The 17,461-nt window shown below is 45.7% G+C and overlaps 1 protein-coding gene and 1 long non-coding RNA gene across 4 annotated transcripts; one reads left to right on the top strand and one right to left on the bottom strand.

The window, feature by feature from the left end:
• Positions 1–257: 257 nt before the first annotated feature.
• LOC140420443 (uncharacterized) lies at positions 258–3,338 on the top strand. Its single transcript, XR_011946375.1, has 2 exons — positions 258–353; positions 1,015–3,338. It is a non-coding gene; the product is annotated as an uncharacterized lncRNA (long non-coding RNA).
• A 1,696-nt stretch (positions 3,339–5,034) lies between these two features.
• On the bottom strand, positions 5,035–16,797 carry LOC140420441 (uncharacterized). Of its 3 annotated transcripts, none has more exons than XM_072504440.1 (2): positions 16,604–16,797; positions 5,035–13,744 (listed from the first exon to the last, which is right to left on the bottom strand). In XM_072504440.1, the coding sequence occupies exon 2, from the start codon at positions 13,386–13,388 to the stop codon at positions 12,375–12,377; it is 1,014 nt and encodes a 337-aa protein (XP_072360541.1). In that variant the 5' UTR covers positions 13,389–13,744; positions 16,604–16,797; the 3' UTR covers positions 5,035–12,374. The 3 variants fall into 3 exon arrangements, with proteins under 3 accessions (XP_072360541.1, XP_072360540.1, XP_072360542.1); XM_072504439.1 differs by lacking the exon at positions 16,604–16,797 and adding an exon at positions 16,354–16,592; XM_072504441.1 differs by lacking the exon at positions 16,604–16,797 and adding an exon at positions 14,071–14,375.
• Positions 16,798–17,461: the final 664 nt, after the last annotated feature.

The raw sequence follows: 17,461 nt of genomic DNA, 5'->3' as shown, positions 1-17,461 counted from the left end.
AGAAAGAAATGGAAAGGGGGAGAAAATAAAATGTTTTACTCACAGATGTTGGAGACAGGAGGAAGTTTCAGTCTGCGTTAAGCTCAATCCTTATTCACACAAGCCCGGGCTCTGATTGCCTGAAGGTCGAGTCCTTCCGGTCCCTCAAGTTTTCCCATTGGTCAAGCCCTCAGCATGAAGCGCGGGAGGGGGACACTGCACATGCGCAGTTTCCCCTGTCCCTTGAATTTGCGCATCACGGCTTTTGGGCTGGGAGACGAGCACGCAAGCGCAGTTGTTGAACTGTTTGGAGGATGCGCGTTGGCCCTGTTCGTCCTGTAGAAGACGAGGAAAACTAAGGAGATGGTGGGAAGGTTTGGAAACACTTTGTGGTCGGCTAAGCCCTATTAAAAATTGTCAGCTCACCTGGTTCGCTCCTTCGGAATTTCTCCCTCCCGGAACTTGGTCCAGGTTAACGGCCGCCATCTCGGTTAAGTGAGTGGAGGATTCAGGGGGGGAATCAAACAATGAGAATAGGCCCCGCCCCTATTTACTCTGATTGGCTGGAGGACCAGATGCCTGTCTCAGTCATCCAGACCCGCCCCCTGTTCCCATTGTTCCGGGAGGGGAAGGGTACAATAAATCAGAGGTTCCACTTTGGGCTCAAATCAATGAGGATTCTGATCTCTGGGAAGGAAGGAAACCCTGGGAGGTGGGCGAGGAGGATTCAGAAACACCCGCTGGAGGCCCCAACCTATCAATTAGACTCATTGATTTTATTGTCAGTCTGCAGACAGGAGCTGGAGAACTGAATCCAGGGAGAGGGAAGGTGAAAACTGGGAGTGGAGGGAAGAAATGGTGCAGATGGTGAGATGGGTTTGGATTTCAGCCCAGGGAGGAGGGAGAGCGTGCGAGACGGAGATTTGCAACTTTAAGGGAAAAGGAGGAAAAATATATTCCATAGAAACGAGAATTGTCTCGTCTGAATTTCTATCTGCGACTGACAGTGATGATTTTTGTAAACTCATTTTCCAGGATATTACAAGGGGAGGATTTACAGATGGGAAACTCAAATCAGACTTCACATCAAGATTTAACAGAGTCTCTCCATTCATCAGGACCTGAATATCATCGAGATGTGAATCTGGAAAGAGAATTTTTAGTCTGTGGGAAAAGACTTTGAACATCGTCGTGACTGGAAAAGCACAGAGACACACACAAACCCAAGAGAGTGTTCCACTGCAGTGACTGTGGAAAGAACTTTAACCAGTTTCACAGCCTGAAAACAACATTGCAGCACTCACAGCGGAGAGCGACCGGAAACGTGTTCTGTGTGTGGACGAGCTTTCAACTTTTGTCAAACTGGAGCCTCACAAGCACACCCTCACCATGGAGAAACGGTGGAAATGTCGGGACTGTGGGAAGGGATTCAGGTCACCATCTGAGCTGGAAATTCATCGACGCTGTCACACTGGAGAGAGGCCATTTACCTGCTCTGTATGTGGGAAAGGATTCAGTGATTCATCCAACCTGCGGACACACCAGCGGGTTCACACTGGGGAGAGGCCATTCACCTGCTCTCGGTGTGGGAAGGGATTCACTCAATTACCCCATCTGCAGGCACACCAGCGAATTCACACCGGGGAAGGACCATTTACCTGTTCCACGTGTGGGAATGGATTCAGTAATTCTTCCCAACTGCTGACACACCAGCGAGTTCACACTGGAGAGAAACCATTTACCTGCACCGTGTGTGGGAAAGGATTCACCCATTTATCCAGCCAGCGGAGACACAAAGTCACTCACACAAATGAAAGACCCTTTAAATGCTCTGACTGTGGCAACAGCTTCAAAAGTTCTCGAGAACTGATGTACCACCAGCACATTCACACCGAGGAGAGACCGTTCAGCTGCTCTCAGTGCACAAAAAAGTTTAAAAGGTCTTCCAACCTGCGGGAACACCAGCGAGTTCACATGGGGACGAGGCCATTCACCTGCACAGTGTGTGGAAAGGGCTTCTCTCAGTCATCCCACCTGCTAAGACACCAGCGAGTTCACTAGTGATGACAGAGTTTGGATTCTACTCCTTTAGCTGCTGTTAATCACATCCAGGACTGAATCATGTTCATTCTGACACTTGGTGAAGTGGGAGGGTTGGAGGGTTTCTTTCTGCTGGACTGACCGGTCTCATGACTTTGCTTCCAGTGGGGTGATGGTCTTTGAGCCTGGGAGAGCACATTTCCACTGAAACGATCCACAAAAATTGAAAGTACATTTATTATAACTTTCACAATAAATATTTTCCTGATTTCAGGCAAATCTAAAATACAGACAGAATTGGAAAAAAGTCTGGCAGCATCTGTGCTGAGAGAAACAGAAGTTTCACGTCCAATGTATCTCTACTTCAGAACTAAAGAGAGGGAGAAATGTGTTGGGTTTGTTGCGACCATCAATTCACTCGAAGACACGTGGAGAAGTAAACTGTGGTTTTAATCAGCTTAGAACTGAGCCTGCCTGTGACTGGTACAACACTGAAGGTGGCCCCGCAGGTCAGCAGCTCTTATACTTCCTGTAAAGGGGGTGGAGCAGTGGGCGGAGCCCGTACATGCCCCAACATATCCCCTGTGGATGAAGCCACACAATGGCCCATAGGTAGAGCCCACAGGGTGAATAACATAACACAGTGCATTGGTGAATTATCAGTAATTATACATTCACCACACTGGTGAAAGAGGGGGAAGGTCAGGTAGAACAAAAGGGAAAGTCAGTGATTGGTTAGAGGGTGGGTAAGATTAAATTACAAAAATGTTCTGGAACAAAAGGCAAAGGGAGAGGTAATGGTTGTGGGAAAGAAACAAAGCATTGGTCCAGAGTAAGTGTTAATGGCAGAATAAAGGACAGCTCTGTCTGGAAGCAAAAAACATGAAAACAAGATGCAGACTGGCACTCAGTAAAAAAACAAATCAAAATGGAGGAGAGAGTCCAGGGTCTGAAGTTGTTGAACTCAATGTTGAGTCCAGAAGGCTGTAAAGTGCCTCATGGGAAGATGAGGGGCTGTTCGTCCAGCTTGTGTTGGGCTTCTCCGGAACATTGCAGCAGGCCGAGGACAGAAATGTGAGCCTGAGAGCAAGGTGGTGAATTCTAATGGCAGCAAGCGGAAGGTTAGGGTCATGCTTGTGGACTGATGAGAGGTGTTCCACAAAGAGGGCAGGGAACCGGCTACAGATGAATTAAAGAGAAACCATTTGGGTCCAGAACATTGTGAATATCCTTTTACTCTGGTTGTCTTTGATCCTCAAGTCATTTTGTGTTTTTTAACCATGTTCTGTTTCATTAATAAACTTTTATCAGTAAAAATATTAGATTTTTCTGGACTTTTCGTGATTAGATTACTGCACTTTAGGAAAAGTGGGTGAGAGGGCTGACAGGCTCTTTCACAGAAAGTGAGTCCCTTTGAGGTAATTGGCAAAGGAGCCAGAGGGGGAGATGTGATTTTATTTTATTTTTTGACACAGCAAGTTGTTCTGATCTGCCTGAAATCAGATTCAATTGTATCTTTCCAAAGGGTAAATGCTTGAAAGGGAAGAATTTGCAGGGCTGTGGGGAAAGGGCAGAGCAGTTGGATGAATCAGAGAATCCTTTGAATGAGATAGCAGGGGCAAGATGGGCTGAATGGTCTCCTCCTGCAGCCTGTGAATCTGAGCCTCCTGCTTTTGTGCAGGTTTAAAGGGACAGATTTCATTGCAGCCTCTTCTCTGTATATGTATTTAAAGAGTTTCTCTTTAGCTCTGAGTGACCGATTTAATAATCGTTTGGAGGCCCATTTTCCAGTCAGACCTCCAGCACTTTCCTGTCTATTAGTGCGACATGCATGGAAGTTTCCCAACTGGGCACAGGCCCCAATTATTCTCAGCTAAATTCAGCCTCAGCTCCGTCGCCTGGCTGTCATTGACACGAGCAATAGAGACAGAAAGGTGCCCGAGGCTCAAATGGGAAGTCGAAACTAGTGGCTCTAAACCAACACTTCATCATTTGTCAGTCAAACATGTTATTTATGCTGGGGTGTTTGTTAATAGATTTAGGCACTGGAGGCAAAGGGTGGGTGGGGTTTTTAGAGGATAACTTTCCATTTCTAACTTTGTATTGTCTATAGTGTCAACTGTGGCTCAGTGGGCAGCTCTCTCACCTCTGAGTCAGATGGTTGTGGATTCAAATCCCAGTCCAGGGACGTGTGGGCTAAATTCAGTTTCATTGTTCCTCATCCCAGCACTGAGGGAGTGCTGCACTGTCAGAACAGCCTTCTTTCAAATAAGATGTTAAACTGAGGCCCTGTCTGCCCCTCTCAGGTGGGTGTAAAAGTTCCCACAGCCACTATTTTGAAGAAGAGCAGGGGAGTTATCCCCGGTGTCCCGGTCAATATTTATCCCTCAATCAACATCACTAAAAACACATCATCTGCTCATTATCACATTGCTGTGTGTGGGATCTTGCTGTGTGTAAATTGGTTGCTGCTTTTCCAATATTAGAACATAGAACATACAGAGCTGAAGGAGGCCATTCGGCCCATCAAGTCTGCACTGACCCACTTAAGCCCTTACCTCCACCCTATTCCCGTAACCCCTCCTAACCTTTTTGGTCACTAAGGGAAGTTTATCATTGCCAATCCATCTAACCTGCACGTCTTTGGACTGTGGGATGAAACCGGAGCACCTGGAGGAAACCCACGCAGACAAGGGGAGAACGTGCAGACTCCGCACAGACAGTGACCCAGCGGGTAATCGAACCTGGGACCCTGACGCTGCAAAGCCACAGTGCTATCCACTTGCGCTACCGTGCTGCCCAACAGTGACTACACTTCAAAAGTACTTCATTTGCTTTAAAGCACTTTGGGATATCCTGTGGTTGTGAAATGTGCTATAGAAATTCAAGTTTTTAAATTGAAGATTTATGTTTTCTGAACTTGTTATCTGGAACTTTATTGATTTCAGCCACACCCAACTTACCATTTAATAAATTCACTTTGGTTCAGACAAGGCAATTAAGGCAAAGGCAGAATTCTCTTGATATTAAATTTAAAAAGTTTATTCAAAGAAACTTTTTAGACATTGAATTTTACAACTTCATGCGGGTGATCAGTCTGCAGGAGCGTTACCCTCTCTGGCTCATTTGACAGTAATTTCCTTGGAACTCAGCCTCGGGAATCTTCAGTGCTTGGCCAGCATGGAAGACCTTCAGATGTTCTGCTTTTATCCCCAAAGTGACCATTACCTCACGTCAGAGTTGGGTCTGTTGTAATATGACAATTGGTCAATTTGGTCACTGGATTAATTTAATTGGATCCCCAATTACTGACACCACCTCTCATTATCTTAGACAGGAATACAATAGAACTGTTTCATACTATCCCTTTATCTGATTCTATAACAATCCCTTATTCATACAGCTTCAAAAGTTGAGGCTAATCAGAGTTTGAAGGTCTCTCTTGCCAGTACATTTATCCTCATTGCACATTCTTTCCATACACAGCAATTAAGCTTTTACATTTTTACAGCAAATAAAACTCAGTCTTTCACTATACCTACTAAATCATTTTTGATTCATTAATTGTAACTGAATTAAGGCTCTTAATCAATCATCTGTTACTGACTGGCAGCTAATTAATACAGTAATCTTTAATTAATACGTTTGGTTAATACAATATCCACTGGTTGGAAAAGACTGTTTTATGGAAGACAATCACTTTCTTTCTTACTAACTTTGATTGGATTGAACAATGGGTCTCCGATTTGAGCCAGACTTTGGCAATATATGATCTTCTATAGCTTTACAAAATTCTGGAACAATTTGTTCTTTAAACAATTTTGCCTCATTCAGCAGTATCTAGAAACAGTTTGGTTTATACAGAATGAATTTTTAAAATAAAGGTCCAGTCACGTTTCAGAGTTTAACATGGTTTCCTTAACCTTGCTACTTATAACAGTGAAGATTGACGAGTGATTGTTTTTTAAAACAAAATATTATTAATGAGGCATACCGAGAGTTTCCGACATTACAACAGTGACTACACTTCAAAAGTACTTCAAAGGCTGTAAAAAGCTTTAGGTGATTGTGTGGTCACGAAAGGTGCTATAGAAATAGATACAGAATCCCTTAAGTGCAGAAGGAGGCCATTCAGCCCATCGAGACTGCACCGACCCTTCAAAAGAGCACTCTACCCATATCCACTCACCCGTAACCCCATAACCTAACCTGCACATCGCTGGACACTGAGGGGCAATTTATCAGGGCTAATCCACCTAACCCATACATTTTAGGACTGTGGGAGGAAACCAGAGCACTCGGAAGAAACCCATACATTCACGGGGAGAACATACAAACCCCACACAAGTGACCAAGGTCAGAATTGAACATGGGTCCCTGGTGCTGTGAGGCAACAGTGCTAACTACTGTGCCATTGCGCCACTCAAATAAATGTAATTTATTTTCAGAACTAGTGCCCAAACCTGGACATATCACACTCGGTCCACTCATGAAGATCATCAATAAAGACTGAGACTTGATTTTGTACAACCATGTCTTTCTCTCCATTTCAAATCCCCCGTGAAAATCCAAACACAGTGTATCGTGAAAGTATTTAAAACAGAACGAGTTGTGATTTGGGATTCACTGCCTGACAATGGTGCAGGAAGTAAATTCTACTGTAACTTTCAAAAGGGAACTGAATAGATTCTGTAGGAAAATAAACTTGCAGGGTGATGGGACCAAATCGATTGTTCATTCAAAGAGCTAGCATGGGAATGGTAGACTGAATGGCCTCCTTCTTTGCCCTCTGGTTCTCGTTTACTTTTGAGGAAAATCTTGAACCAGAGTTTGGCAGTATTTGGGAAATACCTGAAACCCACTTCTGAGGAGGGGGGTAGAAGCGGAGATGATGGACTGTTTCCAAAAATAAATTGGGTGGGCTTTTGAGGGAAATAAACTGGCAGAGATATGGGAATAGAACAGGGCAATCATTTGATCAATAGAAATTGACAAGTTGTGAATCTTTGGAATTCTCTAGCCCAGAGGGCTGTGGAAGCTCAGTCATGGAGTGTGTTTAAAGCAGAGACTGACAGATTTCTAAATACCAAGAACAAAGGGATATGGGGATAGTGTGGGGGGAAAGGCATTGAAGTGGATAATCAGCCATCGTATTGAATTGTGGAGCAGGCTTGATGGGCTGAATGGCCAACTTCTGCTCCTATGTTCCAAAGGTACACAGATAAGCAGGAAAGTAAATTGTGAAGAGGACATAAGGAGGTTACAAAGTTATATGTTAAATGAGCAGGAAAAAATCTGGCAAATTGAGAATAACATGGGAAAATGTGTCATGGTCCACGTGGCAGGAAGATTTAAAAAGCTTATTATCTAAATGGTGAGAGATTGCAGAGCTCTGAGATTCAGAGGGATCTGGGTGTCCGAGAGCATGAATCACAAAAGGCGAGTAACAGGTACAGCAAGTAATTAGGAAAGCTAATAGAATGTTATTGCATATTGTGAAGGGAATTGAATACAAAAGTAGGGAGGTTATGCTTCAGTTGTACAGGACATTGGTGAGACCACATCTGGAGCAGCGTGTACAGTATTGCTCTCATTTAAGGAATGATGTAAATGTGTTGGAAGCAGTTCAGAGAAGGTTTAATGAATTCACACCTGGAATTGGAGGCTGGTCTTATGAGGAATGATTGGACAGGCTGGGCTTGTGTCCGATGGAGTTTAGGTAACTTAATTGAACCATCTCAGATCCTGAGAGTCCTTGACAGGGTGGATGCGGAAAGGATGTTTCCTCATGTGGGAGAATCTAGAAATTGGAGTCACTTTAAAAGTAACAACTTGCCCATTTAAGGCAGAGAGTTTGGAGTCTTTGGAACTCTCTTCCTCAAAGGACAGTGGAAACAAGGTATTTGAATATTTTGAAAGCAGGCTGGATAGATTCTTGAAAAGCAATGGGGTGAAAGGTTATCGGGAGGGTACGCGGGAATAAGACCATACTAAGACCAGACATAATAGGAACAGGAGTAGGCCATTCGGCCCTTCCAGCCTGGTCCATCTTTCAATAGGATCACAGCTGATCTGACATTTCTCACGTTCACTTTCCTGCCCTTTCCCTGTAATCCTCGGTTCCCTCACTGATCAACAATCTATCTCGGCCGTAAATATACACAAGGACTCTGTCCCCACAACTCTCAGTTCCAAAGACTCTCAGAAGACTTTCCTCCTCATCTCAGTCTTAATTTGGCTCCTCTTTATTCTGAGACGATGCCCTCTGGTCCTAGACTCTCCCATGAAGGGAACCATCCTCTCAGCATTTACCCTGTGAAGCTCCTTAAGAATCCTATATGTTTCAATGAGATCACCTCTCATTCTTCTAAATTCCAATGAGCAGAGTCCCAACCTGTTCAACCTTTGCTCCTAAGACAATCCCTCCATACCTGGGATCATCCTCGTGAACCTTCTCTAAACAGCCTCCAATGAAATAATATCTTTCCTTAATAAGGTGACCAAAACTGCTCTCAGTTCTCCAGATGTGGTCTCACCAGCACCTTGTACCGCTGCAGCAAGACTTCCCGACTCTTATACTCCAACACCCTTGGAATCAGGGCCAACATTCCATTAGCCTTCCTGATTACCTGCTGCACCTGTCTGCTAGCTTTCTGTGTTTCGTGCACAAGTCCCCCAAGTCCCTTTGTGTTGCAACTTTCTGCAGTTTTTCTCCATTTAAATAATACTGTTCTTTTGTTCTCCCTTCCAAAATGAACTTCACATTTTCCCACATTATGCTCCATGTGGCAACTTTTTGTCCACTTGCTTAACCTCTCAATATCTCTTTGCAAACTGTTAGTATCCCCCTCGCAACTTGCCTTTCCACCTATTTTTGTGTTGTCTGAAAATTTGGGCACAGTACGTTCGCTTCCTCCCTCCAAGTCATTGATATAAATTGTACACAGTTGCAATCCCAGCACTGACCCCTGTGGAACCCCACTGGTTACAGGTCACCAACCTGAAAAAGAGCCCCTTATCCCCACTCACTGTTTCCTGCTCATTAGCCAATTCTCTATCCACGCCAACACCATGGGTTCTTATCTCATGACTTAACGTTTTGTGAGGTACCTTGTCAAAGGCCTTCTGGAAGTTTAAATACAACACATCTACTGGTCCCCCTCTATCCAGTCTGGTTGAGACTTCCTCGAAACACTCTGATAAATTAGTCAGACACGGTTTCCCTTTCACAAAGCCATGCTGACTCTGCTTGATTAGATTATGATTTTCTCAATGTGCTGCTATTACTTCCTAATAATTGATTCCAACATTTTTATCAATAATAAATGTTAGGCTAATCGTCCTATAGTGTCTCATTTTTGCCTCCCTCCCATTCTGAATCGGGGGTTGTCACTTTGGCAGTTTTCCAATCCTCTGATACTTCTCCAGAATCCAAGGATTTTTGGAAAATTACAATCAATGCATCCCCTATCCCTGCAGCCATTTCTTTTAGGATCCTAGGCTGCAGTCATCCAGGGGACTTATCTTATCCCCATTAGTTTGTCCAATACAACTTCTCCAGTGATGGTATTTAATTGCTTCCTCCACATCCTTTAGTATTGATGGGATATTTGAAGTATCTTCCACCGTAAAGACTGATGCAAAATATCTGTTTAACTCCTCTGCCATTTCCTTGTTCCCCACAACTGACACAGCGGCACGGTGGTTAGCACTGTTGCTACACAGCTCCAGGGACCTGGGTTCAATCCCGGCTTGGGTCACTGTCTGTGCGGAGTCTGCATGTTCTCCCCAAAACTGCGTGGGTTTCCTCCGGGTGCTCCGGTTTCCTCCCACAAGTCCCAAAAGACGTGCTTGTTAGGTGAATTGGCCATTCTGAATTCTCCCTCTCTGTACCCGAACAGGTGCCTGAGTGTGGCGACTAGGGGATTTTCACAGTAACTTCATTGCAGTGTTAATGTAAGCCTACTTGTGACAATAATAAAGATGATTATAATAAAGAATATTCTTATGCTCTCCCAAGATTTATTTTCCAAGGAGCCTCTGTGTAGTTGAGGTCACAATCAGATCACCGGAAACTTATTGAATGGTGGAGCAGGCTCGAGGGGCCGAGTGGCCTAGTCCTGCTCCTAATTCGTATGTTATCACATCCTTTGTAATAGATTGTAGCATTTCCCCTCATACAGATGTCAGGCTAATGGGTCTGTGGTTCCCCATTTTCTCTCTCTCTCCTTAAATATTGGGGCTACATTTACCACCTTCCAATCTGCAGGAACCATTCCCGAATCTATAGAATTTTCAAAGATGATCACCAATGTCTCCACTATCTCTACAGCCACCTCTTTCAACACTCTGGGATGTCGAGCATTAGCTTTTGGGGATTTATTAACTGTCAATCCCATTATTTTCTCCAGTACTGCTTTTTCACTAATACAAATCTCTTGCAGTTCCTCGTGCTCAATAGTTCCTTGGTTCTCTCGTGTTTTTGGGACGATTTCTATATCTTTCTCTGTGAAGACAGACTCACATTGTTTAGTTTCTCTGCCATGTCCTTATTCCCCATTATAAACTGTACTGTCTCTGCCTGGAATGGACCCACATTGGTCTTTGCTAATCTTTTCCTTTTCACATTCCTATCGGAGCTTTTCCAGTTCTCCTCAGTTTGCTCTCATATTCTATTTTCTCTTTATCAGTTTCTTGATCCTCCTTTGCTGAATTCTAAAACAAGTTCCCAATCCTCAGACTCACTACTATATTGTCTCCTCCATTGATCTAATGGAATCTTTAACTTTTCTTATTCGCCACGATAGCTTCACTTTTGCTGTTTAATTTTTGCTTCTTAAAGGAATCTATATTTTATGTAAATAAAATGCGAGTGGTTGCCTGTCTATTGTCTATTGTCATACAAAGAACAGCAAAGAACAAAGGACAGTACAGCACAGGAACAGGCCCTTCGGCCCACCAAGCCTGCTCGGATCATGATGTCTGACTAAACTAAAACCTTTTGTGCTTCCAGGGTCTGTATCCGTCTATTCCCATCCTATTCATGTATTTGTCAAGGTGCCTCTTAAACGTCACTATCGTACCTGCTTCCACCACCTCCTCCGGCAGCGAGTTTCAGGCACTCACCATCCTCTGTGTAAAAAATTTCCCTCGCACATCAACTCCAAAATTTGCCCCTCGCACCTTAAACCTATGTCACCTGGTAATTGACTTTTACAACCTGGCAAAAAGCTTCTGACTATCCACTGTGTTCATGCCATTCATAATTTTGTAAACTTTTATCAGGTCGTCCCTCAACCTCCGTCTTTCCAGTGAAAACAATCTGAGTTTATCCAACCTCTCCTCATAGTTAATACCCTCCAGGCCAGGCAACATCCTGGTAAACTTCCTCTGTACTCTCTCCAAAGCCTCCACAACCTTTTGGTAATCTGGTGAGGACCAGAATTGTAGGCAATATTCCACGTGTGGCCTAACTAAGGTTCTGTACTGCTGCAGCATTAACATGACAATTTTGTGTACTCAATTCCCACATCAATGAAGACAAGCATGCCGGCTGCCTTCTTAGCTCCTTATCCACCTGCGTTGCCACTTTCAGTGATATGTTTATTGTAATTTTCCAATCTACCACAGACAACTTGCCCCTCATACCATGTGTTATGGGCCAGGGTTTAGAGAACCCCAAAGTGTATCATGGAGTTCACCTGACCCACAACTTTTACTAGATTGTGGTATGGGGAGCACACGGCCCACTCTACAGGTGTGGTGCAGCAGAAATTTAAAAGTAATTTTTAAAGTAAAACAATGTTTATTCTATGAACTCAGTTAACCTTTTTAAAACATACAGTGAACATCTTAGCACCCATCAATTCAAATACACCCCCAAAAGAATTCAATACTATAAGTAATCCTTAAAATTTCCTTTTAACATCCGTAAGACAAAAATCCTTTTTACAGAAGAACATCAGGTTTAAATTCTCTACTGAGAGCAGTCATCACTCTGAATTCACCAAATGATCTGGAGATAGTCTTTAGATGGCAGAGAGAACAGAATTACACCTTTTTCTGGTCAGTGAGAGCAGAAACAATGACAACGGAGCCAACATCTGTAATTTATTGTGAACTTGTTGGAGTCACAACAGGTGTGCTGAATCACAAAACCCCTCCCCACATTGAGAGCAGGTGAATGGTCTCTCCCCAGAATTAACTCGCTAGTGTCTCGGTAGTTAGGACGGATCATTGAATGTTTCCCCTGCTCAGAGCAGGTGAATGGCTTCTTCCAGGTGTGAACTCGCTAGGGTTCCTGCAGTGTTTGGATATCTGAATCCCTTCTCTCACTAAGAGCAGGTTTACGGCTTCTACCCTGTGTGAACTCGCTGGTGTGTCTGCAGGCTGGATAACCGAGTGAATCCCTTCTCACACTCCGAGCAGGTGAAAGGCCTCTCCCCAGTGTGAACTCGCTGGTGTATCCGCAGGCTCGATGAAGTCGTGAATCTCTTCTCACACTGAGAGCAGGTGAACGGCCTCTCCCCAGTGTGAAGTCGCTGATGTATCCGCAGGCTCTTTAAAGTAGTGAATCTCTTTGCACAATGAGAGCAGGTGAAAGGCCTCTCCCCAGTGTGAACTCGCTGGTGTATCCGCAGGCTCGATGAAGTAGTGAATCCCTTCCCACACTGAGAGCAGGTGAATGGCCTCTCCCCAGTGTGAACTCGCTGATGTATCCGCAGGGTGGATGAATCACCAAATCCTTTCTCACACTGAAAGCAGATGAACGGCCTCTCCCCAGTGTGAACTCGCTGGTGTGACTGCAGGGCGGATAACTGAGTGAATCCCAACCCACACTGAGAGCAGGTGAATGGCCTCTCCCCAGTGTGCACCCGCTGGTGTATCTGCAGGTCGGATGATTGTGTGAATCCCTTCTCACACTGAGAGCAAGTGAACGGTCTCTCCCCAGTGTGAATTCTCTGGTGTGACTGTAGGCTGGATAACTGAGTGAATCCCTTCTCACACTTAATACAGGTGAATGGCTTCTCCCCAGTGTGAACTCGCTGGTGTGTCTGCAGGGCACATAACAGAGTGAATCCCTTCCCACACACAGAGCAGGTGAATGGCTTCTCCCCAGTGTGAACTCGCTGATGTATCCGCACGCTCGATAAAGTAGTAAATCCCTTCTCACACTGAGAACAGGTGAATGGCTTCGCCTCAGTGTGAACTCGCTGGTGTGTCCGCAGGGCGGATAACTGAATGAATCCCTTCTCACACACAGAGCAGGTGAATGGCCTCTCCCCAGTGTGAATGCGTCTATGAGCTTCCAGCTGTGATGGGGCTCTAAATCCCTTCCCACAGTCTCCACATTTCCACGGTTTCTCCATGTGTTGGGTCTCCTCGTGTCTCTCCAGGTCGGGCAGTCAGTTGAAGCCTCATCCACACACAGAACACGTGTACGATCTCTCCCCGCTGTCAATGATGTGATGTTTTTTCAGGCTGTGTAACTGGTTAAAGCTCTTTCCACAGTCAGTGTTCTGGATAACTCTCACTCGGGTGTGTCTGGATCGGTGCTTTTCCAGTCACACTGATGGTTAAAATCTTTTGAAGCCGACAGATCAGACAAACATTTCTCCTTCTAGATTCAAAGTCCGGTGATATTCAGTTCCAAGGAATTGAGACACAGTCAGATTGAGACGTAAAGTTTGAGATTTCTGTCTGTAATTCCTCTTGTTCTACTGTCCTGTAAAATCAATTTACAAAAGACATCACTGTCAGCACAGGATAGAAATTCAGAACAGACAATTGTAGTTTCTATCGAACATTCTTTCCTCTCTCAGTCCCCAAAAGTTGTAAATCTCCATCCCACACACACCATTCTCCATTCTCACCCTGCTATATCTAATATTCACCCTCCCAATTCTTCTGAAGGTGCTGATTAAAGCTGATTGACAGATCCATGCTCACTGATTCCTGTTTCTGGACACAGAGACCATAACAAACAGGAGCTGCAGTCAGCCATTCAGCCCATCAAGCCTGCACGTCTATTTTGTGGGGTCATTGACCAACCTATGTCAGCGACATTCTCCGTGTTGTTGACCAGAGGCTGAGTGAGCTGACTCAATATCTGTGAGCTCATGAGGCCGAGCTGTAAAACACCAAGAAAAGGAATGACAAACCCAAGGAGAGAATTCTGAACGTTGAGCAAGATGCCTCCTCGGCGGAGGCAGGAATTAAATCCTTGGAGAACCGTCTGAGTGCCGTGGGGGAGGTCCTGGGGGACTTGGAGAACCAAGGGTCAGAGAAAGAACATCCGAGTCGTCGGCCTGCCAGAAGGTGTGGAGGGTGAGGCTCCCGTCAGGTCCTTCGAGGACCGACTGCCACGTTTTCTCAAGCTAGATGTGAAGCCTGGGTGTTTCAATTTAGAAAGGGTATTGGATCCTGTCTTTGAGGCCGAGGGATAGTTTTCATCCCAGGCCTGTAATCATTCGCTTCCACAACTTGAAGATCACCAGAGGGTCCTGGAGACAGGTAAGGTGAGGTGGGACCTGGCTCCATGAGGGAGTGAGGATTTCCTTCTTTTGGCAGCCACACAAACGAAGCATCGAGGCTTCGATGAAGTTTGAAGGGAACTCAAGGCTGCGGGAGTGAATTCTGTCGCTTTATCCTGAGACCCTGTAAATTGTATCCGACCAGTCCGTCAAGTCTTTTGATAATCCGACTACTGCATCGGCCTTCATTAAATCCATGAAGCGTAAGGATTTGGAGGGATGGTTTGCAGCTCGGACTAACTAATCCAGACTCTTTCCTTATCACTGTTTTGTTGTCTGAATATGTTATCTTTTATCCTGTTGAAGGGAGTTGTTATTCTGTGAGGGCCGATTGAATGTCTTCTTCTCCTCCCTCGAGTGTCCCAGGGACTCATATTATCTTATCTTAGTTATGGTAGATGTGCCGTGTGCTTATTATCCGTCGTCTTTCTTCTATTATCCGAACGTTAATCATGGCAGAACCGAGTGGCGCCATTGCCAACGGGTGGGTGGTGGTGGATGCAGGTTTTCACGGGTGGGTCTAAAATGTGGGAAGGACATTCGATCCCCATTCCCTTGTTGGCCCTTCTTTTCTTCTCCTCAGTTTATAGAAGGTATCCCGAGGGTAATAGTCTGGCAGTGGGGTTAATCCTCCGGGTCCTCAGTCATATTGAGGAATGTCCCCTTGAATCTGTTGTGGTGGTGATTCTTTTGTCTTTTTGTTATTATGGGAGGGTTTATGTGTTGTTGACTTATCCTACTCTGGTACAGACGGGACATTTATCCGGGAAAGGAGCAGATTGGGGAGATTTTGGTGCCTTTGGTGTAAAATGAGTTGGAGGAGGGGGTCATGGCGCATACCCGACTGTGGTGTGAAAATCTGTTCCTGTTCTCTCTGTCGTCTAGCTAATGGCGGCAGTTAATCTGCAAATTTTCTCAGGGAATGTAAGGGGCATCCATCACCCTATCAGAAGGAAAAAAATCCTCTCCTTTCTTAAGGTGAAAGTCGACATAGCTTTATTGCAGGAATCTCATCAAGCTTAAACTCATTTGGTGCAGCAAGGTGGCACAGTGGTTAGCACAGCTGCCTCACAGCACCAGGGACACAAGTTAAATTCGGGCCTCGAGTGACTGCCTGGGTGGAGTTTGCACCTTCTCCTCATGTCTGCGTGGGTTTTCTCTGGCTTCTCCCACAGGGCAAAGATGTGCAAGTTGGGTGGATTGGCCCCTTAGTGTTCAAATAGGTTAGGTAGGGTTACTGGGGGACAGTGACACGGTGGAGTCATGGGCCTAGGTAGGGTCCTCTTTCAAAGGCAGATGCGGAATCGATGGGCTGAATGGCATCCTTCTGCACTGTAGGGATTCTATGATGAGGTACACTGTAAATTGAGGCTGGATCGGTTGGGAAGGATTTTCTTTGCCTCTTTGTCATCAAGTAGCATGGGTGTGGCAATCCTTATTAATAAAAATATCCCTTTTAAGGTTGAAACCTGTACCAAGGACAAAGGAGATGGATATGTGATCATTAGAGGTTTGGTGCATGGAGATGTTGTTTCAATAATGAATGTTTATGGATGTCCGAACGACTCCCCGGAGTTCATTGCGAAGGCTTTTGTGGATTTTGCTGTTAGCTTCGACTAACTCTTTTGTGGTTGGTCACTTCAACGGCCACATATATCCTCTGGTGGATAAGCTCCTGGTTACCTGGTTACCAGGCACCCCCCCCCCCCCCCCCACAAGCTAGGGCGTTGGTCTCGGCTTGTGAGGAGGTGGGTTATGTGGATATTTGGGGAACTTTGCACCCGAGGCGCGGAGATTTTACCTTCTTTCCCGTTCCACAGCAATGTCAGACGAGAATCGCCGACTTCTTCGTGCCGAGAACGACCTGGTGTCCGCTTGCACCACAGGGAACATCATAAATACTGCCCATCCCCCCCCCCCCCCCCCGGTTTTCTGGAGGTTCTGCTGGAGGGCTCACCCCCAGGACGAGAAAGTGGAGGTTTGATGCCTCCCTGATCAGAGATACTTCATTCACTGCACATTTTCAGGAAGAGTGTGAGTTCTTCCGTTACCTCGGCCCCTGGTATTTCCCCCTCCAGACGTGTAAAGCTCATGCCCGGGGGGGGGGGGGGGGGGTGGGGGTGATCATTTCTGTCACTGCTGATGAAAGGTGCAGAATGCTGGAGAACCAGCGGCGTCTGGAGGTTTGTTTGATGAAGGCCCAGGAGGAAGTTTCCGCCGGAGTGAAGCTCAGTCACACCAACCCCGCGCTCTGATTGGCAGGAGGACCAGAGTCCTTCCGGTCGCGCAACTCTTCCCATTGGTCAATGCCTCAGCAGGAAGTGAGCTCCTCCGCACATGCGCAGCATCCACTCTCCTTTAGACATGCGCAGTCTCAGGCACGGGGGAGATCACCGAGCGGCTTCCAGCTCTGGTCGGAGCCGTCAGCCGGTTGCCTGGAAACCTTGTCTCGAGGAGGTGTGGAGGGTGGGTGGGTTGAACGGGCGGGGCTCCCACGTCTGCGCACTGGAACCCAGTGACGACTTCGCGGAATAGAGTAATTCCTATTGGCTGATTCAGGGAGGGCTCCATTGTGATGTCACAGCGGAAGTGAAGGTAAACCTCCTCCTGTCTCCAACATCTGTGAGTAAAACACTTTCTTTTCTCCCCTTTTCCATTTCTTTTCTCATTCTGACCTTCAATTGTTCACTTGCAGCAACTGAAGGGAAAGGAAGTGAATCCAGGGAGGGTGCAGACTCTGCAAACCTTGGCCCAGGTCTCTCTCTCTCTCTCTCTCTTAAAGACATTGTGTGGAGATGCCGGCGTTGGACTAGGGTGAGCACAGTCAGAAGCCTTGCAACACCAGGTTAAAGTCCAACAGGTTTGTTCCGATATCACTAGTGCTCCGAAAGCTAGTGATATCGAAAGAA

Source organism: Scyliorhinus torazame, chromosome 5 (genome assembly GCF_047496885.1).
Source record: "Scyliorhinus torazame isolate Kashiwa2021f chromosome 5, sScyTor2.1, whole genome shotgun sequence".
Classification (NCBI taxonomy): domain Eukaryota; kingdom Metazoa; phylum Chordata; class Chondrichthyes; order Carcharhiniformes; family Scyliorhinidae; genus Scyliorhinus; species Scyliorhinus torazame.
This window is presented reverse-complemented; position numbering and strand designations above follow the sequence as displayed.

What these genes read in the sequence shown, in the direction of transcription:
- LOC140420441 (XM_072504440.1), bottom strand. Translation starts at nt 13,388, where the DNA reads ATGGAGAAACCGTGGAAATGTGGAGACTGTGGGAAGGGATTTAGAGCC.